This window comes from Chrysemys picta, chromosome 9, assembly GCF_011386835.1.
Source record: "Chrysemys picta bellii isolate R12L10 chromosome 9, ASM1138683v2, whole genome shotgun sequence".
NCBI lineage: Eukaryota > Metazoa > Chordata > Testudines > Emydidae > Chrysemys > Chrysemys picta.
Genome location: NC_088799.1, coordinates 74,567,250 through 74,594,175, shown reverse-complemented (window position 1 = coordinate 74,594,175; position 26,926 = coordinate 74,567,250). Strand labels below are relative to the sequence as shown.

The 26,926-nt window shown below is 39.8% G+C and overlaps 1 protein-coding gene across 14 annotated transcripts in view; it reads left to right on the top strand.

The window, feature by feature from the left end:
* DACH2 (dachshund family transcription factor 2) overlaps positions 1-26,926 on the top strand; it is a 493,803-nt gene that overhangs the window by 411,187 nt on the left and 55,690 nt on the right. For 9 of the 14 annotated variants that reach the window (XM_024103747.3, XM_024103745.3, XM_024103750.3 and 6 more), the window contains 2 exons: positions 4,034-4,169; positions 5,614-5,694. In XM_024103747.3, coding sequence (XP_023959515.1) covers positions 4,034-4,169; positions 5,614-5,694 — 217 coding nt within the window. The remainder of the gene's footprint in view (positions 1-4,033; positions 4,170-5,613; positions 5,695-26,926) is intronic. The other 5 variants (XM_065557228.1, XM_042853319.2, XM_065557230.1 and 2 more) reach the window with 1 other exon arrangement.

Genomic DNA, 26,926 nt, shown 5'->3' with positions numbered 1-26,926 from the left:
GAGAAAATTCCAGCTCTTCTGTTGTCTACAGGGAAAACTGTATCTTCCCAGTATATGTTAATTCTAGTAGGCAGTAAGATGTTAGATGACATAATCAACAAATTCTTTCATAAAATGATTCACTGTGTAATTAAGCATGACATTATTATTTGACACATTTATTTCTACCTGAACATTGTAAATTCAACATAGTATGAGTTTTAAGGCAGATTATTTTAAGTAGATTGCTTTATAGTGGGAGACAATGTAGGTGTTGCAACCTTCATGAAGCAGGGTGGCGGCTCTTTGTCCAGGGTGGCGGCTCTTTGTCTGGAAGTGGCACTGCCCTTTTAAGGGCTTCCTTACAATGGTAATAGGGGAAATAGAGAAGGGGGAAAGTTTACAGGGAAGGGCAGGAAGCAGTTGGGGAAAGTCAGGAGAAGGTCACTGCACTGTCCTTCCTCTGGCCAGAAGCAAGGGCATGGTATTTATATGCCATGCAGCTCTAGGGAAGCCCTCTTTTACCTGCATCAGGCTGACAGCAATCACTCACTCACCCACCCATGAACAAAAGGACCAAGTTCCCTCCTAACCCGCTGGGGGAATTACGCTAGTTGCCCTTTTTGTTGGGGGTTGGGAAGGAGTTTTCCCCTGACTCCCAGACTGGGTGTTTTTTTTCCCACCTTCCCCACAGGATCCATGGGACCGTGTGCTGTGGAGTAGGAGGTTAGATTATAATGTTGCAATTTAATATGTAAAATTTGTGGCAAATGTCCAGTGCAGGTACTCATTATGGAAGGGATACAGTTATCGGATGAAATGGATTGCAAAAGAATGTAAAGGAATCCATCCCATACTGAAGCAGTAAAGGGAGTTTCAGGCTCCTACATCTTGTACAGTGGGGATCCAACCCCCCCCCCCCCCTCCTTTTCCTAGTCCCTTTTAAAGGACTTGAGGAAGGGGGGTTGGGGTTCTTATACATGGAACAGTGGGGAACTGACCTGGTCAGGACCTGGTTTGGGTCCTGGAATCATTTGGAAATGATTAAGGAAAGGATGATGGCCAGACAATGAGAAAATGCAGTTCCAGAGAGAGCTGGAATCCTCTGTTTTTCCAAATCATCAACTTCTGAATTACTCAAATAATTTTCATTTAAGGATGACATATACTGCTGTATATGTGATTTCTGAGTGTTAATGTCCAGTAATTTGGTTTGTTCAGATCTTTTTTGTAGAGCAGTTGGCAAACTCTTTCCTTGGCTGTTCACATGCTTGTTATAGGTACATTACGTATTTTTGTGGCAAATTATCATTTGAACATTCTGAGTTGAAACAACAGTAGAGACCTTTTTAGGTACACAAGACTGTGACTGATGTCAAGTAGGCCTTAAAAGGAAGCAATTAAAGATAAAGTCACAATTTTGTTCACCTGGGTCCCAATTCTAAAGCTGCTACTTGATCAAATTTAATAGAAGGTCCATGCACAGAGAACCAACAAGATCAGGCCTGTATGTGTAAAATTCATTGATTACTAAAGATACCTCTAGGGTGGTGGATGGAAGCCTTCTAATGTGACACAATAGAGGGAATTTCAAGACAGGAAGCCAGGGCATAAAGGCTCCTTAGCAACCACTAATTCCCAAGTCCTTTGCAGGGCATTTCAGAGCATAGAGGGGGAAAGCCTATAGGCCAATAGCTTTGACATTGTACTGATTTGCTGTAAGATTTGGAATGGTTGGATATTACTTGCTGAAAACAGTTGATTTTTTTCAAAACTTAAAGCTACTGAGGTTTGACATCCCTATAATAGATGCATATCTATTAAAACTTAATAAACATTTTTAATTAGCATTCTAAGACTACTGCAATTAAAAATCTCTCTTTAGGTTTATTAGTTATTGTATGTTCATTAAATAACAGATAATTAGTGAAAACATATCCATTGAGAATTAACAGCTATGTAATAGATATGCATCTGTTACATGATTCCGAAGCTCAGTTGTTATTTAATGTATAATAACTATCCTATTAAAAACACATTCAAGGCTACATTTTCACTGTGGTGTGACTGGAATAGACAAACACCACCCATTATTGTTAAGAGGAGATGCTCTTTAATTCCGTGAGCATTATGCTACAATGTATCCCTAAATATAAAGTTGAGTGTATTTTGGAGATGTGGTTTTAATGGGTAACAGAGTATTTTTAACACACTAACCAGACTGCCATTGGTATTAATGAGTTACAGCAGTAGATAATGAACAGAAATTATTAAATTAATCATTAGTAAGGCGAGACTTTTCGAATCTACAGATCTGCTTCTAAAGGTATTTATTGATTTGTTATGTTCTCTACCCCAACCTCCGGAGTTATCCTCAGAGCTTCCCCAGATTATACTGTGGAGTGGTGGGGAATTTGTCCTCCTTGCAGAAGAGGCAAAGAATTCAGCTCCCAGAACACAGGGATATCGGGGAGCTGCCAGAGGCCAGGACTGTTCACAAATTCAGGAGCTCCCTAATCCTATCCACCTTCCTCATAGCATGGCTCCATTGCAACCATACTGCCAGGGACTCTCCCTTCAATACTACCTTTGAAGTGTTATAGGCAGTCTACCTCATGGAAGGAGCCACAGAGAAAAAGGCCCAGAAGAAGTACAGTCTCAGCCTGTAATATGTGCTTTTTAGTGGATTTTCATTGGTTATAGGATGTGGGAGTAGGTGGGAGGGGATAAATGATGAAAATGTGTGTTACAGCTATAATTGTGAAAGCTCTAGGAAAAAAACAATACATATGACATTGTTATTACAGGTGGACAAAGTGGGAGAATTTAATTATGGGTAAAATTTTGGAAAATTTTGCCATTTTTTGTTTTACTCCTTTTTCTCTACCCAAAGTATCACATATATTTGAACTGGGAGCCACATTTTAAAAGTTGTGTATGCAAACATGCACATGCATATGTTAGGTTTTGCAAGCACAGTCTTATATTTACTTCTAAAAATGTTAATGCAGAGTTAATGTTGCCTAGAGCTGGCAAATCCTCTGATCTATTAAACTTAAACCTGTGAAAAACCAGAATGCGCAGTGTTAAATTAGTCCTACCGTAACTCTTTATTTTCAGGACAATCTCCAGATACAAGTGAATTTTAGAGCCCTTTGAAAATTAAAAGCAGGTCTTTGTGGGGGAGGGAGGTTCTTTTGGGAACCCTTTGGCCAGGTGACAACAAATTTGCATCGGAAAGTCAACCCCAACTCCTGATGTGGCACACCAATATTCAAGGCAATTTGATTCCTCCTGTGAGTTGTAGAGCATGTTTTTAGAGTTTTAGAGAAATTTTGTCTTTACACTGAGATGTTGTACACTTTTGCATGCATGGCTTTGGAAATCTGGCTGATATAGCTTTAATGGGGACGAATGAAAGTTATTCAGGCAGACCAATGATTGTTTTTATGAATTTGCAGTTGTTTAGTATTTGTATTTATATGAATCTGAAATTGCCAATTTAATCTGAATTTGGTATTTGAAATTTGACTCTTCTGTATCATTTATAGATACAGATAAAAATAATAATGTACTGAGGAGGAATATGCATTTTTGTATTAATATGGATGAAAATGTAACAAAATAAAAAGTACCCCAAGTAACTGAATAGCTTAAAAAAAAAGCAAGCCGCACAGTAGCTGCTATGTCATGCTGATAAGGGTGTCATACCGATGTGGTTACATGGTGCCCAGATATTATATGTATGCAAGACTGTACGGGGTCTTTGAATGTGAGTTCACAAAGAAGCTGAATTAATTTACCTTCAAAAGGAGATTTGCTGTTTTAGATAAGACTTAAGTACATTAAAGAGACAAGGTGGATGAAGCAATATCTTTTATTGAACTAACTCCTGTTGGTGAGAGAGACAAGCTCTCCAATAAAAGTTATTTCCTCACCCACCTTGTCTCTCTAATATTCTGGAACTAACATGACAACAACAACACTGCGTACATAAAGTAAATGAAAACAAACTGCCCCGTTTAACAGCCATTATTTTGTTTTTTGTTTTAAGGAGAGGATTCAAGACAGCCCTTCTCCTGCTCCATCTCTGGAAGATAGTCAGAGGCCTGGGAGTCATGCTTCTTCACATCAGAGCAGTAGTGTATCCAGCTCTCCATCTCAACTAGACAACACACCAGATAGAATTGGTTGGTACTTTATTATTCCCAGCCTCCCCTCAATCAGACGTCTATTCTGTGGATTTGAAAAGTGTGCTGTGAAAAATACTTCACTAAAGGAAAATTGACAGTATTAGTTTTAAAACTGACTCTGTGAAGCAGTCATTTATCATTCAAATAAATTAGAGAGGCATTAGAACACAGGATATAAAGCTGCCTGTTCTTCTCATACTTGTTCATTACTGCAGAAAACCTGACCAATCAGATGAGTACATATCATGCACACATCAACTCAGTGTCACAGTATATTGCCCCTACTATGATATAACATACATGTCTCTCCCACAGACAGCCTGTTTGACTTTGGGCAAATCACTGAATCCCTGTGCATATCAATTTCCTTATTTGCAAAATAGGATAATATTTCCTCGTTTTACATATTGTCGACAATTAATTCATGCTTGTAAAACTCTCAAGTGCAGGTGATGTCTCTTCATCTGTTTGTACAGCACCCAGCACAATGAGACCTTGATCCAGACTGTGGCCTTTTGATGCCATTGTTATATAAGTGATTATTAATAATAATACACTTGGAGATCCTCTGTGCTCCAGGAGTGTTAGGTATTATTAACTACGGTATTGTTGCCAAAATAAAAAAAATCTTTGAGGCAGCACCTAAATTTATGCTGAACCAAAATATTGTTCTATGTCTAATAGTGATGTTTCCCCATATTGTGCTGGTTTTAGAAGGATATATAAATATTTTTTAACTTTTTCTATTTCCAGTTAAACACTGTCTAAAGAATTAACATAAAGTTCTTAGCAATTCTCCTGATCTGGAGTGATTTCAAATTCTATAATCAGTTAATTGTGGAGAAGGTAATGTTTTAATCAAATAAGAACAAAGAAAGTAAGCATCCTGAAATCATAAACTTAACATGTCTCACTGATTTTCAAGGTGGTAAGTAAAGAATTGCTCTCTCAACATCAAAAAGGATTGTCTTTTAGTTGTCATCCATCAATTTGGGTTGCTAACCATCTATCTGTCTGTATTTCTTTCTTAAGTTAGCTGCATTATAGATAATTACTGATTCTTTAAATCCTCTCATCTATTAAACATGTTTTTTCCCCAAAATGATTTCTGTGAAGCACTTTTGTAATTAGTTAATTTGAGCATTTTATAGGAAATTGCACTCATTCCAGTGGTAATTTTTCTTCTGTTCTGGTGTCTTTGTGTAATCAACTTAAGCAAATTTGCTTTTGCTGTTTCTGTTAATACTTTGCTGTAAATGTTGAAGATTTGGAATTTAGTAGATGACAAAAAATGGCCCACCACTTAAGAACTCGCTGTATAAGAATGCAAAATTGCCAGAATATTGGCAGAAAAAAAATGTCATTTAATATTTTCATTCTGTATTTTGGCAATTTTTTTTCACTGGCAGTGTTACAGAGCTGTGCACTCTGATTTTTTTAGCTATGCTGACCAACACCAGAGAAGGAGAACTCATTGATCAAGATACTGGGACCAGTCTAAAAAAACTCCAAAAGGAGAAAGGTAGAATCATGTATTGTTTTTTATACTGCATGTGTAAGGAAATTAATAATGCACTTTAGCTGCATTGCCCACATTCTATATATCCAGTGGCATAACATGTTATATTTATAGAGCTGAACACATAATTTGTAATGAATAAGGTATCCAATGAATGTAGCCGTATTTCTGCTTAGGAAGTATAAACAATAAGATCCGTATTTCTTTGTATTTATTCATTGTTGGAGAAATATTTGGCAAATCTTTTAAATTTTATTAATTGATTATGAATAATTCTCTACAAATATTTGGTTAGCTACTTGGTGCTGTTTCTGTTCCTTTACTGGGTGAGTGTGGAAGCACCTTCAGTGTTAATACTTGTGCATGTGAATTTAATTTCTGTGAATGCTTTTTAGGCAGTATGTTTGTTTTCTGCAAAAAGTCATACCAGTCAACTCAGTTGCTCAAGTTGGGGGCGAAATTGTTGGCAAATGTTAACTAGGTCCCCCAGCTGCTAATGTCAACAAAGCGTTGAGGCTTCTGCAGCTTTCAGTCTTACGCAGGGGCCTGTGGGCCGCTTCTGGGAGCAGTGCTGGGTCAGGGCAGGCAGGGAGAAGAGGTTCTTTAGACCCGTGACCTCTTCTCCCCTGGGGGAGAGAATGCATGTTCTTTCCTTTACTGATCTGTGTCTCTAGTTGTCACTGCCCTTTCCTCCTCCACACCCATTTTCTGATGTTTCTCTATCATTGCAGTTCTTTCTCAAGGAACCCAATGATGGGCCCTATTGAGTTCATTTGAGAACTCATAATGAGTTCATATGCCCCCTGGGCCCTTATGCTTAAGTCCTTCACTGTTGTTTCCCCTAACAGTTTGCATTTGTGTAGGCAGTGTGGAACAAACCAACACCAGGAGCTAAATAGTAGTTACACCAGGGGTTCTCAGCCTTTTTAACTCCAGGGCCCAGCAGGACAGGGGGGACTCAGGGCTCCGGGCCGGGAGGTGGGGTGGGGTAGCAACCCTTGGGCATAGGTGTAGTTTGACTTCTATTTTGGATGGGCCAGTGGGGCTCAAGCCAGCTCCACACGGCGGGGTCTGGGGAAGGAGCGCCACTCAACCCCCTGACTCACCTCAGCAGGAGTTCCCCTACCAACTAAGAACTCCCACCTTTTCATGTTCTCTGTATGTAAATATATCTCCTCACTATATGTTCCATTCTATGCATCCGATGAAGTGGGCTGTAGCCCATGAAAGCTTATGCTCAAATAAATGTGTTAGTCTCTAAGGTGCCACAAGTACTCCTGTTCTTTTTGCAGATACAGACTAACATGGCTGTGACTCTGAAACCTGCCTTTACTTCAGTAATTACGTAGATGAGTATTTTAGTCTGAACCTGGAAGTGTGGTTGATTTTAATTTTGTTGAAGCATGCATGGTTTCCTGCCACATGTTTAGTCATTTTTCAGTGAAACAATGCAATATGCCCTATGAGGCTCCAAGATGCAAATCATATATTTGACTGATAGCAGTTGTCTGTCACTCAAGGCAGAGCACATCCTGTATAGTTTAATGAACTACAAAAAAGTCAGCCCAAATCCCATATAAAATTCATTTTAAGAACTTAAACTCAAATCCAGACTTTCTGTAGTCATTTAATATCCCTTGTAACTTTTTGCATGAACAGGGGTATGAACACCAATGTCCTAGCCAACTTCCCATGAAGTTTCAATTTATATAGTAATCTTCATTTCTTGTCCTACATTTTTATGTAGTGTTGCTTTGTTTCACCCACTGAGTGCCACATATATACACATGTATCTTATACAAGTGCTTGAAGGATGTTTAGGATGAAATTGCTGTTTAGAGATTGGTGCAAACAAAAATTCCAGATCACTACTGTCTACCCAACCCATCAAAAATCTTGAATCAGGCCCTCCCCAAAATGCCTGAGTTTGGCTCAAAAATTATAAGATTTTTTTAAAAGGGGTGATAGGTTAATTTTATTTGCCTTTTCATTTTGCAGCCTTTATGGTGCACTTGGATCACATTTTCAAGCTGTTCTCTGAAACCATGAGGTTTAGAAACTTCTTTTAAAAAAAAATTAAAACCCTCCTGTAATCCCATGACTCCAGGAGCTGGGACTTTATGAAAAATACTAAACATCATGAGATTCAGGATAAAATTATGAATGTTGGCAATACTGTATATCCAAATAATTCCAAACTTAATTCACATCTAGCATGGTGACTGGCCTCCATGTTTATTTTACAGCTCCTGGTAAAATCTCCATTGAGTGGAGGTTTCTATTTTACTTTAGCTATAGTGATCCAACGGTTGCCCCATGATGATTGGCTTTTGAAAGCCCCTAAACTTTCTAGCCTAGGCCTTTTTCTTGTGCTATGTAAATGTCACAATATTATTCCACACTTAAAGTATCTCATCCTTAACATGAACTTTATTCCCAAAGGTTAGATTCTTGCACACAGACAGCACATTGCCACATAACATGAAAAATGAACTGCAGAATTTGTGCATCTGCAAATTAGCTGATTTTAGAAGTTACACAGTAATTTGTACCAACATATTTGAGAGCAGCATGTCACACCTCTGTAGGAGATCATAGTTTTAGCACATATGGGTGTGGCAGTAATAGAAGAGGGTGATATATGTTGAACTGCTCAGTAAATACTACAGATATCATTTGTATAAACAGTGAGCTTCATTTTTCAAACACTGCCACTGCTTTTAGCGAAGCAAAATATATTTACCAGAGAAAAGATTAGGAAGGAATGTAGTTAAATAAAAGTATCAACATTTATTAAGTATGACAAGTAAGCACTTTATACAACCGTGGCAAACATATGTTTTCACATCTGTTTTGAGTAATATCATCATGATTTAAAAATGATTTATAGCTGTACACGCCATAAAATGCCAGCTTTGCTGTAACTTGGAAATTTTCAGACAATGAAGAAATTATTATTGAAGACATGTATAGAACATTTTTTTTGTGACATACACCTTTTTATAACTTATACAAATTTGAGCATTCTGACACAATTAGGGGAGTAACAAAATGAAAATTAACTAACTAAAATTCAGCTGCTGGAGTTACTAATGTAAAATCTCAGCACAAGAAACAGTAAGAGTTTATCCTAGTTATCAGTGAATGCTGTAATACACTTTAAAATAAGCAACTTTCAGGCATTTTTTCCTCCCATCATATAGAATGATGTCAGAAACAGACAAAATATATGCTTTAATCAAAATAATTTTGATTGAGTTAGTCTTTAAGAAAAAAATAGCTTTAAAATACATGTTACTCAGTTGTTGTTATGATATGGCAATCTGTATATACAGATCTGTATAATATATGTTACAGATTATCATTTTACGTTAATAAAAATACCACAGAGGTGTCAGGACACCAGATGGCACAGAGGATTAGTGATAGGTTACGGAGATTTTCACCTTCATGCTGGCAATTCACATTTAGTAGGGTCAGTAGCGAGTAATAAAACTGCGGCTGCTGGCATATAGTTCCTGATTCTTCAGGGTATTTAAGCGTGTGCATAACTTTTAGCTTGCTGAAGGAGAAACAGCATAAACTCTCAATTATAGAGGGGCTTTTAATCCTCGAATTGAACAGTTCTGAAGTTCCCTTTGGTGGATGACTGTTGTGGTTATACATACTAGCCAGTATATTACATGTGGCTGAAAACCATATTTAAGGGTTGTTTTGTAGTTTATTTTAAATTATTTGGTGGGCTCTTGCAAAGGAAACTAGTTGAGCTGGGCAAATTTCTCACAAAAATTTTCCACAAATATTTGCAGATATTAAAGTGAACTTTGAGCTCAAATGGAGATGGTATCTTTTGTGTGGGACAGGTCAGTGCTCAACCCAGCAGAGAATAGGCTTCCCAAACTCTTCCCCAGAACCCTATCACTGAGACAATTAAATAAGCTAGACAAGAATATTTGGCCATTACCTTCGCAAGTAGGATCATGCATGAGCCTGCAGTTATTGTTTGTGACTATATGAAGAGAAAAATTAATTTAAACTTACACCCAGGGTAAGTTTATTAAAAGCCAAAGCCTACCTCTGCTCCTAATGAAGTCATTGGGGTACATTTAGGTCAATGATAAGCACTTTTAAAAATCCCACCCAGATAATAAAGCCAACCAATAAATCACGCAGTAGCCTATTTTTTTCTAGCAAAGATTCCTGTGCTTTCCTAGAAAAGTTTTAAAATTTTATTTAGTACCTTAGTCCTGTTCCCTATCTGTGTCAAAACTGCTCCCTTACCCTGAGAGGTTCAAAGCCTCAGCTTTTTCCTGACTGAGTTAAACAGAAACAATACTGTATCTTTTGGCCAGTCACAACTAACCATCACAGCACAAATTTGGAATATCAAGAATCAGATATTCTCAGCGAACTATTCACAACTGAACAACAAAGTAAAAATCTTGCAAGAAAAAGTTGTTGTATAAATGTGAATAACGGAATCAGGGGATAGTTTGACAAGCTCATGGTTATACTTGGAGCTGAAACAGAGACTACATTTGTTGAAAAAATTATTTGCTCTGAATTAGTTGCCCAGTTCTGGAAACTGTTCTCTAGCACTCTCTAGGCACTTAGGCAAAGCCCTGTGGGATATGTTCTATTTTTTCTACAGAGAGTTTTGTCTCCAGAGCTGTGAATCTGATATCTATTACTTTCCTTTCTTTTTTTTTTTTTTTGAAAAAAAACCTCTTCCCATATTATTCAAAGGGAACTGGGGATTTTGCATCTTTTCTGAGAGCTGAGGTATCTATAAAAGTTCTACTGAAAGTGACAGAAATATTTACAGTTGACTGGAAGCTTGAGGCAACTGAAAAATTAGCTGTTTTGTTTAACACATTTCATTAGATGACAACAGACTTTTATACAGTTTGAATTAATCATTGCCAAAGGAGGAGTAGGTTATTTAAGTGTGAGGGGAAGAGTAAAAACAGGTGCAGACCACCTGAAACAGCAACTGGCACCATACTATATGGAGGATGTGCTCTCTTGAGACAGAACTTTTCCAACAATTAAACTGAAAGCATCCAGATGGAGTCTACAAGGAATAAGAAAAGAACTAAAGGGCATGAAGCTGAAATACACAGTGTGTGTGAAATACAGAAAGTGCACAGTGTATGTCAACACTTATTCAAAATTTTCATGATGGGTATATCTTAATTCACTCACTGGCTGTGTTGTCAACATACCAGTATTTCACAACATGTTCAAGACATTCTGCGAAACAAGAAATATTTAATTTTTATTTCTTGTGAATGTTCCTCTTGAGAAATATTGAAGACTCCCAAATTAAAAATAAATTCATGTTTCTTTTGATATCTCTCACCATGCACACTACAGACTCTTAGGTCATTTCATAACAGTTGAAAGAAATAATATAGAGTTAAAAGAAAGTCATGGGGTTTCATTTCACCAGATCCTGTGCCATCCAGGTGTTCAGATACACTTTGACCCCTGTTCAGATTCCAGGTCCATCTTTGGATCAGAGGAGGACTTTTACTTTGGTGGCTGATATTCGCCATTCTGCTTCCAAGCATTCCTCAGATTTGAGTAAGAAACAGCTGATCTCAAGAAAGAGACAAGCTTTAAGGGCTACATCATCTTCTCTTGAAAAAAGGAGATGGGAGATTATTAATTTTTCTCTGGATCTATCTGTATCTCTTCCTCCTCCTAAGATTCCTACAGGGTCTCAATGAAGAGCTTTCTCTCCATTTATTTGTCTCCATCTTCCGGGTCCATTGCTGGTTCTGGTGCAGTCCATCATGGATCTGAGGCTGGATCCATTTCCAGAGTAGGATAGAGGAAGAATAAAGAGACCTGTTTCCACTTATTTCATGCTGCCTTTTGGCCCTCTTCCTGCAGGTATGTTCCCAAATACCAGTTGCTGGGGAGAGAGGCAGTCCTGGCTCGTTGGCCTTATTGGAGGCCACAGTGGAAATTTTTCAGTTGTCCTCCTGATGTTTCATCTGTAAAGGATCTGGCAAGGGAGAAAACCTCAGATCCACTTCTACCAGACAGGGGTGCCACATACTCCGTCTGAGGAAGAAGATGACATCTTTTTTTGAACACGAACGATGATTTGTTACCAGATGAGCTTCTGCCTCTTCCCCTTCTGCGGATGCTCTGCAGTTTCATGCCCTGGTGGATTGCATGGCATCCACATTGAACTTCCCTTCAGTACCTGTGGGGGAAACCTCCCATTCGGTGTCCAACATTCTTGGAACTACTTCCAAGAGTAGGATGTCATTACCAATTCTCAGTGGTCGACTGCAGCCCACTAAGATTGCTTGCTCCACCCCTACCTCTTGCCAGCCTATTTTCGAAAGGGCAGACAAATTATAACAGATACCCTTGGAAGGGTTTTCATATTTTCGCGTACACCCTAAACCTAATTCATTGGCTGTGGCTGCAGCCAGTAGTAGATTGAGGTCTGGACAAGCACTTTCCACTCCAGCTGAAAGAGAAGGGAAAAGGATTGATTCCCTAGCGAGAAAGGTATTCTCTTCTTCCTGTCATGGTATTAAGGTGGCAAATTACCAAGCAGTTATGGCCCACTATCAATTCCACCAGTGGGAAAACATGGTACTGTTTGTGCAGGATTTGCAGGAAGACAAAAGGAGAATGGCAGATGTGATTATAATGGAAGGCCAAAATGTGGCAAAGCACGCTTTCAAGGCTCCATTTGATGCCTCAGACTCTTCTGCTAGAGCATTGACTTCTGTAGTTATTCTGAGGAGACAGTCCTCTGCTTTTGCTTTGAATACAGTAGAGCCTCAGAGTTACAAACACCTCAGGAATGGAGGTTGTTCATAACTCTGAAATGTTTGTAACTCTGAACAAAACATTATAGTTGTTCTTTCAAAAGTTTACAACTGAACATTGACTTAATACAGCTTTTAAACTTTACTATGAAGAAGAAAAATGCTACTTTCCCTTTATATTTTTAGTAGTTTATATTTAACAGTACTATACTGTATCTGCACTTTTATTTTTGTCTCTGCTGCTGGCTGATTGTGTACTTCTGGTTCCAAATGAGGTGTGTGATTGACTGGTCAGTTTATAACTTTGGTGTTCGTAACTCTGAGGTTCTACTGTACTAGAATTAAAGTGGTGGATCTCTCCTTTGAAGGGGATGGTCTTTGGGCTTGATTTCTTCTAGAAGACCTTCTGCTCTTTTCTTCTCTTATCAGAGTCAGCATTATCTGCCATCTTCCTCAGCTTATTTTTCATCAAATCAAAGAGGTCTACAACGGCACAGCAGGCTACTTCTTTCCAAAGCCAACACAGAGAGAAGTCTTTTAAATCAAGGTTTAAATCTAAGCTCTCTCCTTTTCATCTTGGTTGAACAGCAAGCCTCAGAGTTGATATGAGGATCAAGAATTAAGAACCAGTGAGCAAAGCCCCTTCCCTTCTTCTGTTTTGAGGCTGGTTAGCCCATTTTTATCAGCAAATGAGGCTTCTTACACTGGACAAATGGGTTCTAGGAATTATAGAGAAGGGGTATGTCATTAAGTTCAAGAAACTATGGCTCTTTAATTTCCCCCTAACCTGGCCTTTTCAGGGAACCTTCTATGAAGCTATTCTACATTCAGAAGTGCAAAAGTTGCTTCTGATAGGGGCTGACAAGAAGGTATCTGGGCACCTGAGAAAGCTTTAGATACTTTCTGGTGTAGAAAAAGGAGGGGGCAGTTCCTCTAATTTTAGATTTAAGAAACTTGAACATTTGAAAGTTTGTTTCATGTTCACTATGGCCTCCATAATCCCTTTGCTTTCAGCTAGGGAATGGTTTGTGACTTCCGATTTAAAGGATGGATATTTTCATATCTCTATTTGACACAGTCATCAAAAGTATTTTCATTCTGTGGTGATGCGATGCCATTTCCATTACAAGGTGCTTCCATTTGGCCTGTCCAAAACATCAAGAGTTTTTATGAAGTGCCTTTCTGGGGTAGTGACTCATATTTTGATGACTGGCTGTTTAAGGCCGTTGCTCACACGGATCTGTTAAACCACATTGCTTTTACAACTTTTTTTAGACCCGGGATTACTTACGAATGTGAGAAAGTAAACCTCTGTTTGAACTCAGAGAATTTTATTCATAGGCTCCATATGGGACTTGGTAGCAAGGAAAGCCTTACCAGATGACAGATTTTTTTTAAATTGTTCAGTATGTTTTAAACATTCAAATACATCAAACTCAGAATGTAATTTTCTTTCTGGATCTCACGGGTGTCATGACAGCTGCTATTTATGTGACTGTTTGCAGGTCTCAGAATGAGGCCAATGCAGCATTAGATGTCTCATGTCTACAGACCAAATATGGACAATTTACAGATGTTAGTCAGCATGCCTTGAAATATTTTGGATTCATTGACATGGTAGTTAATTAGACCATATGTTCTCAGAGATGTCCAGTTCAGTCCCCCTTCACCATCAGTGAGGGGTAACTTCCGATGTGTCAATGGAAACACATCTGAGTCATCTTACAGTTTGAGGTCACCGGACTTCTCAGGAGAGAGGCTTGTACATCAGTGTGTTGGAGTTAAGTGCTATTAGTCTGGCCCTCAGATCATTGCTCCTTCCCTCAAGTACTAATGGACAATACATCTGCTATGCATTATGTCAACACACGGCTGGTGGGGGGGAGGGGGAATGACAGTGCTCACTGCGCTCAGCTCTGTACAGTGGCAATCAGATTATGGGACTCGTGTATTCTCCAGGACATTTATCCAATGGTCCTGAATTTAGCAGGAGAAAACAATGTGGTTATAGATCATCTCAACAGGGACAACTGTCAGATGCACGAATGGTCCTGAAGAATCAGTTGAATCAGGGCATCTTTTCCAGTTGGGGTCAGCCAGCTGTGGACCTATTTGCTACGACATGTTGCTGTTTCCACTCAAGAGTGGAAAGGAACAGTCAATCCATCTTGAGTGCTTTCATTCTGCACTGGGGAAGAGGCCTTCTCTATGCTTTCCTCCCTTTCCAATAATCCAGAAGTTGGTAAGGAAGATGTGTCAGAACAGGGCAAGGATAATTCTGATTGCGCCAGGGTGGCTGTGGCAGCAGTGGTTGACAATTCTGTTTCAACTGTCCATCTGCATCTTCCATGTCTTCTTCTGTCTCAAGACCTTCTACCTCAGTAACAGGATACTTCATCTGGGTCCTGATGGCTTGGGCAATCAGACTTTGACTCTGTCTACTCTTAGGTGTGGTCTACACTGAGGGGGAAATCAGTCTAAGTTATGCAACTTCAGCTATGTGAATAACGTAGCTGAAGTCGACGTACTTAGATCTACTTACCGCAGTGTCTTCATTACGGTGAGTTGACTGCTGCCACTCCCCCGTCGACTTTGCCTGTGCCTCTTGCTGAGCTGGAGTACAGGAGAGCACTCGGGATTGATTTATCGCGTCTAAACTCGACACAATAAATCGATCCCCGTTGCATCGATTGAAGCCACCATTTGAACCCTTGGCAGAGAGTTCTCTGTATATTTCTCTCTTAAGGCATTCATTATTGCCATAACATCAGCCAGATGGGTGAATGAATTAAATGTATTGATGGCTGATCCACCATTTATATCTTTTTGTAAAGATAAGGTGGTTCTTAGATCTGATCGCAGGTTTTCCCAAAAGTGGTTTCTGAATTTCACTTCAATTAGACAATTAATATGCTGGTATTTTTTTTTCCAAAGACACATTCTAATGAGGGGAAATTGGTTTTATATTCTGTGGTGCAAGAAGAGCTCTCACATATTACTTAAATAGATATAAAAGTTTTCAGATATTCATCTAGATTATTTATGTTTTATGCTAAGAATCACCCTGGGTTATACGGTGTCTTCCCAGACTGTTTCTAGATAGATTAAAAATGGTATTGTTCAATATTACACATTAGCAGAAATTCCTGTATTTACAATGGTACAGCCTTGTTCCACCAAAGCTTTGTCAGTGTCTTTTGCTTGCTTTAAGCAAATCCTGGTTACTGAAATTTGCAGAGCTGTAACCTGGAGTTCTACATACATTTTTACTAACCATGCTTTAGATTTGGCTTCAAGGGCTGATGCTAGATTTAGCAGAGAATTTTCTTATTGTCTCCATTACTGTATCTTCAAAATCTTGTAGAGTTTTGTACCTTCGAAGAAAGTGTGTGTGTGTGTGTGTGGGCATGCACATGCTGCTCAGGCATGCATTCTCAGAAGGTTTATTTTCTGATATGATGTATTCATCAATATGAGTTGATCTGATCTGGATTAGACCATCCCTTTTTGAAAGTTTGGCTTCCCCTAACAGCGCATTTTATTGGAAAAACTGCTGATGTTAGGAAGGACAATGAAGGCTGAGGTCAAACATCATTCTTCATTGGAAAACTTTTTTAGAAGCTAGCAATTTCTGCTTCTAAGGAAGGTGTATGATATCAGCAAAGAAATTTTTGGTAGTTTTCATTGCATCTGATTTGAGGTCAAGGTAAAAGAACAATATTAAGTAAACAATAATAATAATAATGATAAAGTAATTTTTCCCAAATGTCTGCAGTACCTGGGATAATCTCAAAGAAATCTATGGCAGTTGCACGTATTTAACCCTATGTTACATTTGCAATGGTTATGTTCTGAGTTAGATCAACTATGAAGTCTTTCATGATACTCATAGATAGGTGCGAATGTCCCAATTAAACTTCACTCAAATCTTGATTAACATACTATAATTGACAGTATATTTTTATTTTAAAAGTGCAAATTCTGACAACACATTCATATCATATAGAAATGGTGACTAGATGACTCACGGTTTTGTTAATGGGATCTGGAACTTTGAGGTATCTGTTCTGAACCCAGAAAAAGGCTGGATGAATGAAAATCTTTCCTGTCTGATGTTGTCATAACTATAAAGGGAAGGGTAATAGCTGTCCTGTGTACAGTACTATAAAATTCCTCCTGGCCAGAGACTCCAAAATCCTTTTCCCTGTAAAGGGTTAAGAAGCTCAGGTAACCTGGCTGGCATCTGACCTAAAGGACCAATAAGGGGACAAGATACTTTCAAATCTTGGGGGGGGGGAAGGTTTTTGTTTGTGTTCTTTGTTTGGGAGTGTGTTCGTTCTCGGGACTGAGAGGGACCAGACATCAATCCAGGTTCTCCACATCTTTCTAAGCAAGTCTCTCCTATTTCAAACTTGTAAGTAAATAGCCAGGCAAGGCGTGTTAGTTTTCCTTTGTTTTCTCAACTTGTAAATGTACATTTTACCAGAGTGTTTATCTTTGTTTGCTGTACTTTGAACCTGAGACTAGAGGGGAGTCCTCTGAGCTCTTTAAGTTTGATTACCCTGTAAGGTTAATTTCCATACTGATTTTACAGAGATGATTTTTACCTTTTTCTTTAATTAAAAACCTTCTTTTTAAGAACCTGATTGATTTTTCCTTGTTCAAGATCCAAGGGGTTTGGATCTTGATTCACCAGGAGTTGGTGGGAGGAAGGAGGGGAATGGTTAATTTCTCCTTGTTTTAGATCCAAGGGGTTTGGATCTTGATTCACCAGGAGTTGGTGGGAGGAAGGAGGGGAATGGTTAATTTCTCCTTGTTTTAGATCCAAGGGGTTTGGATCTTGATTCACCAGGAGTTGGTGGGAGGAAGGAGGGGAATGGTTAATTTCTCCTTGTTTTAGATCCAAGGGGATTGGATTTGTATTCACCAGGGATTTGGTGAAGGTTTTTAAAGGTTTCCCAGGAATGGAATCCATTGAAATGGTGGCAGCCGAACCAGAGCTAAGCTGATAGTTAAGCTTAGAAGTTTTCATGCAGGCCCCTACATTTGTACCCTAAAGTTCAAAGTGGGGATCCAGCCTTGACAGATGTGTTTAGTAACTAATATATAATGAGTCTTGGTGGCCTGTCCATTTCCAGTCACAGAGGAGAGACCACATGTTGAATAAACATGATGACTGACCAAACTGACCAGTCCAAGAGAGTGGTCCCTTTAGGTAAGGTTTAGGTAAGGCAGAGCAACGTGGAGAAACTTGCACTGATGCTGTCCATGTTGTAACTTTTACGTGGTCAATTAGAGAACTCCAGTTTCTAGGGCTGCAAATCCTTCACAAGCACTAAATTAATTATAATGAAATATAGTAAAGTGTGTTCATTTTTCAAAGAATAGTTATAGTAATTGGATTGTAGCGTTTACAGACTGATTCTTGACCCCTGCTTTGTCCCCTTTGCATCACTTCTGTGGCACAAAAGGTCAGAAATTCACCTTAAAATGGCTGCTGAGGATTCCTATTGCTTAGGGCAGTGGTTCCTAAACTGGGGTTCGCAAGAAAAAAAATCATTAATGGCGGCCGGAGGACCCCGGCATTGGAGGCAGCAGGTGGGACCTGGTTGCAGGGCAGACAACCTGAGCCTCAGGGAGAGCAGGGCTGTGCAGTTGGGGCTGGCAGCCCGAGCCCTGCCCCCTGTCAGCAGAGGAGCCGGCAGCCCGAACCCAGCACTCTGGCGGGGCTGGCAGCCCCGAGCCTCAGAGAGAGCAGGGCCGGGCAGTTGGGGCTGGCAGCCCGAACCCTGCCCCCCATCAGTGGGGGAGCCGGCAGCCCGAACCCCAGGGAGAGCGGGACCGGGCAGTTGGGGCCAGCTGCCCAAGCCCCAGCAGTCAGCGGGACCTGCAGCACAAGTGCAGTGGAGCTCAGTTGACCGGGGCTGTCAATGGGATCCAGCAGCAGGAGCCCCAGGGAGTATGGATCTGGCAGTCCAGACCCTGGTGCAGGGCCAGTAGCCTGAGCCCTGTGAGGGGCAGGGTGGCAGCTGAGACCCCCAGCCTGCAGGTGGCAGCTCGGACTCCTTTCCTTGTCAGACAGGGGAAGTTGGTATGGAGGGCAGAGTTAGCAGAAGCAGTGCTGTACGTGGGGAGTGGTCCAAGCTAATTTGTCCCTCACAGGACACCCTCCTAGGGAGAAACCTCGTGGCGGAAGAAAAGCTGTTTGGGAGCCAAACCAGCCGGAAGCACATTGTAGCCAGTGTAGCAGTGGTAAGGTGCTTCGGTAATTGTCATTCTTTCTGGAGTGCTGTTTTGCTTCAGTGAGACTTGAGTGAATCTTCTCATTTTCTAGTTTGTTGGTTGTTAGCAGTCTTTCTGCTTTTGTTTTTGTACACAAGTTCAATGGATAAGTGGCTGAAAAAGGAAAGTGTAAAGTGTAAAGACGCAAGATTCAGCTAGTGTTTCCTCAAGTCCACACTTTGGAAAATCTACGTCTAATGATCATGATGGTCCTGGAAAGTCACTTACAAAGAAAAGAAAATATGATGAAGATTATATAAAATATGGCTTTACATGCATTGGTGATCAAGAATGTCCAAAACCACTGTGTGTGATTTGTGGTGATGTTCTAGCAAACAGCAGCCTCAAACCTTCTCTACTTGGATGCCATTTAGAAACTAGGCATCTTGCACAACTCGACAAGCCTGTTGATTTTTTCAAGCGAAAATTAGCTGAGAGGAAGAGTGACATTACCAGTTTTATATCCAAAGCAAGTATTGATAATGAAAATGCACTTGAAGCATCATACCGCATGAGCTACCGAGTAGCAAAAGCATCAGAAGCCCATACCATAGCAGAGAGCTTGATTGGTCCATGTATAAAAGACGTAGGTCATTGCATGCTCAGAGAAAAGGCTGCAAAAAGGATTGACATGGTACCTTTGTCCAATAATACGTTGTCACAAAGAATTAATGACATGTCAAATAATGTAGAGACCATAATTGTACAGAGAGTGAAAAATAGTCCATATTATGCTATACAGTTGGATGAATCAACTGATGTAGCTAATCTAGCTATTTTGCTACGGTTTGTACATTATGTTAATGAAGGTCTGGTTGAAGAAGACTTGTTGTTTTGCTGACCATTGGAAGAATGTACAACTGGAGAAGATATCTTCAATCTGACTAATGTATATTTTCAAGAAAAGGAAATAGATTGGTCTTGTTGCCTAGGCATTTGCACTGATGGGGCCACATCAATGACGGGGAAGTATACTGGATTTGTAGCTCAAACAAAAAAGGTTGCATCAAAAGTCTCTTGGACTCATTGCAGCATCCATAGACAAGCCCGCGCAACAAAACGCATGCCTGAGGGACTGGAGGAAGTGCTGGACAATGCAGTGAAAATGGTGAATTTCATAAAATCACGGCCAATGAATTCCAGAATATTTCACATACTTTGTGAAGAAATGGGTAGTATACACGATTGTCTGTTGACCCATACTGAAGTTAGATGGCTCTTATGGGGCAAAATCCTGGTGCGCTTGTTTGACCTTAGAACGGAAATCCTAGTTTTTTTTTCAACAGCCACCCTTTCCACCTTGTATGGAAAATAGTGTCCAGCTCCAGAGCCTTGCTTATTTAGCAGATATTTTCTCAAGAATTAATTACCTAAATTTATCTCTTCAAGGTCTCAATATAACAGTTTTCAATGTGCAAAACCAAGTTGAATCCATGATAAAGAAGTTACAGTTCTGGTAAAGTTGTTTGGAAAACAATCAAACTGAGTGTTTCAGTAATCTTCATGACTTCCTGGCAGAACATAAACTTCAGTTGGATCAATGCTCTAAAACCAATATAACTGCACACCTAAAAGGACTTTGCACAACTTTCAGGGATTACTTTCCAGCTATATCAGGTGATAATGACTGGATTCGCAATCCTTTTGATGCTACCACTTTCTCAACACAGATATCGAACAATGAGGAAAAAGAGAAATTGATTGAGATCTCCTGTGATTACGAACTGAAAAGGAGTTTCAGAAATCTGTCATTGATCAACTTTTGGCTGAGTTTAAGAAACAAGTACCCCCTTCTGGCAGAAAAAGCTGCTGCAGTTTTGTTACCATATGCGAGAAAGCATTTTCCTCGTATGCACATCTGAAAACGAAATACAGAAACAGATTTGATGCCGAACCAGACCTGAGACTTTATCTTTCTCCAAAGGTTCCGGACTTCAAAGAGCTATGCAGAGCAAAGCGAGCGCATCCATCACACTGAGGAAATTTAAATTTAAAACCCTGGAAATATTCATATTTAGAAGGGAGTTCACGAGATTTCACAATTTAGAGAAAGGGGTTCGCGGGCTGTTAAAGTTTGGGAACCACTGGCTTAGGGGAAAATGTGGCTGATGTGCTACCAGTGGATCTGGCCCCATATGATCCTCTCCTGAACCCACATCCAGAGTAGACAGCATTCCTGGGGCATAGAAAGGGGTTGTGGTCAGAGTGCCTTTCTGGGGTAGCGGCTTATATTTGGATAACACCTGGAAAACCATCTGTGATATTTCTGACCAAACCCTTGTCCCTGACCAGCTGTGGGGAAGGTAAAAAATACCTACCGACCTGGCCAGTGTGTAGACGGCCGGACTCACCCCTGCAGCACCTCCTGCTGGTCATCCAGGGAATTAGTTCTCCATCCTCTGGAGCGCCCTCTGCAGGCCGGTGATCCGCCTGTCCTCTTCCTCAGGCTCCCGTGTCCCTCCCAGAACCTCGGTGCCCCTTGCTCTGGGTGCTGCCCCCTGGCAGTACCCATACGCTAGATCTCCCCTCCCAGGGGAACCCCCACCCACTATCCCCACCTTGCGTCAGCACTAGGCCACTGCCAGTCACCAACTAGACCCCACTCCCTAGGGCAGACTGTAGTATAGGCCACTCATCACTGGCAAGGAGGGTTTGGACCTGCTGCCTTGGTCTAGCCCTGGGCTGCCCTCTGCAACCCCCAGTACCCCTTGGCCTTCTTATACAGGCCAGCTGGGGCCTGATTGGGACGTGGCCCAGCTGTGGCTACTTCCCCAATCAGCCCAGTAGCTTTTCCCTTTGCCCCAGCCCTCTGCCAGGGCTGTTTTAAACCCCTCAGGCAGGAGCTGGGTAGCCACCCCACTACAGAGTGGGAAAAAATTCCTTTCCATGCCACAGGAACAGGACAACTAGTGTAATGTCCCCAGCATTTCTGCTGCCCCAAGCAAAAAAAAAAAAAAAAAAGCCGCGATTGTGATCGGCGGCAGCAATTGGGAAAAGAAAACAGAAAGCCGCGATCGGCGGCAGCAGTTCAGCGGCAGGTCCTTCGCTCCTAGAGGGAGTGAGGGAACCTGCCACCCCCGAATTGCCGCAGGTGCTGCCCCTCTCCCTTGGCCGCCCCAAGCACCTGCTTGTTAAACTGGTGCCTGGAGCCGGCCCTGAGCAGGGGGAAGTTGTTGGCTTGAGGTAGAAGGAAAGAATTCCTACCATGATATACAAATACCTTCCTTCCCTGGACACATGTTGGGATAGTGTTTCCCCGTTCCTGGTCCTGCCACTTCCCTTTCCCCCTGCCTCCCTACCCCGGCACTGTTCAGTTGAGTATTCCGTTTCCCCCTCACAATTTCTTTGAATGCAGCTCTGTAAAGAGCCCCAGTTTCTTTCTCTAGCCAGCCAAGGCAGTTGAAGTGAGCACATTTTCTCTCTCTCTCCTTTAATAATAACCCTTTGAGTATTTTTAAGAGACCTCCCCGCCCCTCCTTTAGGGCCTATGTCACATCTTACATAAGAGCAGAATAAGCACCTTGTAAACATGATCCCTCTCTCTCTTCCCCCATCTTATTTGTAAAGTATCCATTGCTATAGTATCAAGGCCCACAGATCTGTTTCCTTTTGATGACTAGATGTTTGGGAAACCAAACACATCCTTTACTTGCACCTCCAAAATATTTGTTTTCCTACCCTACTAGGATATAATTTCCTGGCATAGAAAGCAGTAAACACTTCTGATGATATTTAAGAAAGTGAACAAACCTCTGATTGGTAGTTATCTATGCTTGAAATTGATAGGAAGGCATGAATCTAGAATAAGTGTGCTCTTCATTATATTTCAGGCATTGCATTGGGTTACATCTATTAGGATGCATGATATCTTGTTAGCAGAGCTGATGTGACCTGTACACTGACCTCAAAAACCACTGGGGCTGCAGAACATAGGGAGGTCCAGACTATAGCTCAGGTTACGATTTCAAGGAAATTAGGTTTCATGTTGGGGTAGTGGGCAGGGGGCTTCACTACTGTCTTACTGTAGTAAGTACCTGTTCATTGTAGCCATTTTTCTTTCTGGTGATGGGCAGTTTTATTAGTAACATTTTAATATTAGTCCATGTAAACATATTTGAAATGGTGTGTCCTTTACCTGAAAGAATAGAATAGGTGCCTGGAAGCAATGTACAAATATGCTTGTAGGACAATTTTTGGTCTAAAAATGCATATTTAAAAGTACAAGAACAAAAAGCACCTGCTTTGAATTATCTCTTCACAAAGCCTCCCCCTGCAGTCTTCTGTAAATTCAGCACTGTATAAGGTGGTTTATATCTGGTATTCTTTTCTGGATTCTTACTACTGTAATACTTTAGCTTAGTATTACTTGTGAAGTAGACGTGTGGGTGCGACAGCTTGGAAGCCAGCAAATGAACAAGATGTATATTATGAATGGTACATAAAATAATGAATTAGGAAGGAATCATTAAAACAAACATACAGGGATGAGAAGAAGAAACCCTACATTTTTTATTTTGTCTTTTTGTGATCCTGGTCAGATCCAATTTAACGTCTTTTCAGTTTTGTGTTAGAGTATCTCCCTCTCAAAGTAATCTCTCCCCTAAAAATGTTTGAGGAAAAAAATATGCAAAATGGTTGAGAAGACTTTTCCAAACTGGTTCACTCCCCCATATTCTGCTCCTTCTTCAATACCTACCCAAACTCTACAATGAATTAGTTATACCCCCCCAAAAAAACCTGCTGTTGGTGTAAACTTGTCAGATTACACCAACAGGCTGTACATGAGAGTGGTGTGATCTGACAAGTTATAATGAAATGGAATATGAAAGACAGGAAATGTAAGCATTGTTAGACTAGCAGTAACATTTTCAAAAGCACCTCATTGCTTTCAATGAGACTTAGGCCCCTATGTATCTAACTCACTTTTGAAAATGGGAATTGGGTTCCTAAATCACTTACACACTTTGGAAAATTTTACTCCATTGTGACAGATTGCTAATAGCCCTCATGGTAGTGAGAATCAGTTTGTGTATATTTTTCCTGTCTCCAAAGTTTGTCTTTAGAAACATACTCACACGAATCAGTCTATATGTCTGAGAAAATTGACAAGTGGAGAAGGAGTATCAGAATGAAAAGACACATCAACATCTATTTTTTTTGGCCATGAAAAAAGATATAGAAACTGAAAACTAATGAATTATTATTCAAGTATGTTAATCCTTAACATGGTCCTTTTATCAAGCTTGTTCTCTGTATGTTGTTTTGAAAACACCACTTAGTTTATTTTCTCCTTTTTCTGTTCTAGTTAATTCTACTTAGGTTTCTAAAGCAGATTTTTTTTTCTAATTGAAATAATGGACTTTCCTGACAAATACAGTGTGTAGTTTAATGAATAAAATTCTGCTTCCAGGTGCATTTGAAGATATTGTTTCCAAACTATAAAACCTTTCTTCTGGTTTTGCACCTGTCTATTTTAGGTTTCACCTGTATTGCTTTGCAAAATTATGATATCTAGAATCAGCTCATGTGAATTTGCTGGAAATCCCTAGATATGTATAGCTGGGGATTGGAGACGGCATTTTCAAAGACAAAGACAGTTCACTAGAGCTATTTTTAAAAGAATAATTTTGAATGCAGACAATCAGGATGCTGGCAAAAGTGATAAACCAGAATTATTTATTTATTTATTTATTATTATTAATTTTTAAAGGAGGAGAGTGATCACAGTGTTGCTGGTTTTCTCCTTTGTGCCATCCAGGCAAAAGAGTGAAGGAAATGTACAGAGTAAAGGATGCCAGTTGCTGTTTGACTTTTGATATTGTTGTCATGTAGCTGTAGCGTTACAGACAGAAAGGGATTGAAATGCAAAGGAGAAATGAAAAATTACTTTTTTAGAAGGAGTGCATTTTCTTTGTGTTTTCCACAACTTTACATGTTTTATAGAAAACAAAATACTGTCATAAAATTAAAACAAAGTTAGTAATATATATGTGGAAGAGCAGTGGGAAGGACTTACATGATGGGAATCAGTACAAAACCCTTTGGTGGAAGATAAAACTATTCAATGTTAATAAAGTGAGCTAGTAAAAGGCATTTTTTTACAAGAATATTTATTACTAGCCTGTCTCTGAACAATACAATATATTGAAATCTAATCAAAGAATTAGTTGGGGCACATTTTCTTGTAGTGTTAATAAGTACTTACCTATAATATACAAATTATTTTTCCTGTGGAATAAAGAATAATGTTCTGTAATATTTACTGCCATTATAGTATATGTCAACAATCATATAAATCAGGCTTCAGTTACCGTGTGTGTGTGTGTATATGCAACTTATGTGCATTATCATACACAAAAAGTAGATGATAGATTCCTTCCAACATCTGAAAAATATTATGACACTATAAGTGTGCAGTCTAAAGTGTATTAATATATGTAAATGTTGTTTTCTTAGTGTTTTGACCAATGAGTTCTGACTATGTGGATGTATGGGCTAACAAATTGTAGTGCTGGGCAAATATCTAAAGTTTCAGAGATTTGATTTGCATAACTTTCTCTCTCCAACCTTCAGCAGGCTCCTTGATCTCTGACAACTTCCTTTATTGACTTTGTCCCCTATCTAATTTTCCACAGCCATCAACAAGCCTGTTACCTTTGGAGATATCACACTGGGGTATTATTTCAGATATGTTGCTCTTTCTGCTTAGCTTTGGTTGGTTGCACTATCCAGATTGCTTACATCAATATTTCCCTGGCTCAGAGGCATCCCATGTGTTGCCGGTTTTAATCTCTGGAAAGTTCCAAAACTCTGAAGATCTGGGGTCTGACTCCACTCACTCAAAAGTTCATTGACTTAAATGGAATTACTCCAGATTTTTACATGCATAAGAGAAAGCTGTTGGAGGACCAGTTTTTCATCTTCACCTGCAAGGCTCTTTATATCTGCCTGTCACTCTCTTCCCATTTCTTACTTCCCTACTGCCTGAAGCCTACTTAAATACCACACTACTACTTCATGTCACTTCCTGCACTGCTGTTTTCCACTTGGAATGCTTTTCTGCACAAATTATCCTCCTTACCATCCATATCCCTCCCGAATACACACTTCTGCCACAAAGAATGGGCACCTAGAGTCAATAATATAATTTGTTTAAAAACAAAATAAACAACTGGCCTTCTATGGATTCTCCATGTGTATAAATCCCTGAGGCTGTGTCAGGCTTGGGGCAGGCATTTATGGGCTGTTCCTGTTCTCCGCCCCCCACCCTGAAATGATGGAGTAAGGACAATTTGAGGGGATCTTTTCAGGGATTCCCTCCACTTCATCTTTCTCCTGCATCCTTCACAACAAAAAAGGGATAATCTGGCTATTGTATGTATCTAACCCATGAACCTGATTCTCTCTGAGAGAGAGAGAGAGAGATCTTTAACCCAAATAAGTAAAAACTAGAGCATATATACCACTGTCATGAGCTTGGTTGTCTCAGAAAAAAGATTAAAGAGATACAATGAATCGAAGAGACAAAAATAAATACAAAGAAGAGAAAAACAAAGATTAAACCTTTTCCACCCAAATCCCTGGAGTCCTTATAGTGTTACATAAGCAGCCAAGAAGGTAACTACACCTGGTAGCAATGAATGCTTCTTTTTCTATGTTATCAAATTAGCTATGGGGAAATGATTAGAAATGGAGTATAATGATTTCTGATAGAACTGTGTATCACTACATGGGCTTTGAGATAAGAACTTGACAAATGTGTAAAATAGATGCAAAACTGTTTTTGAAAAGGGGAGAGATTACCATTTTCTATGTTGTGTGCCAAAATTTGTGCATTTCAACTGTTAGCAGTTGGCTTCTTTTCAAAACTGATAAATAATGATGTTTGCTGAGGAAACAATTATCCTAAAAATAATTTAAAAGGACTGTATCCCTTTTTGTTTGCCTATAAAGACCACATTCAATTTATTGAAAGTGTATTATATATGGACAGAAAGAGCTCTACTTGCATCTATAAAACAGTTCTTAAATCATTCTAAATTATTGATGTGCACAAAGAGCTCTTTCCGCTTTTGTTTGAAGTTTTATTTCTGCGGCGTTGTGCTTTCTAATTGCACTTTCAACTACTATGACATCTGTTATAGTTGTTTCAAAAA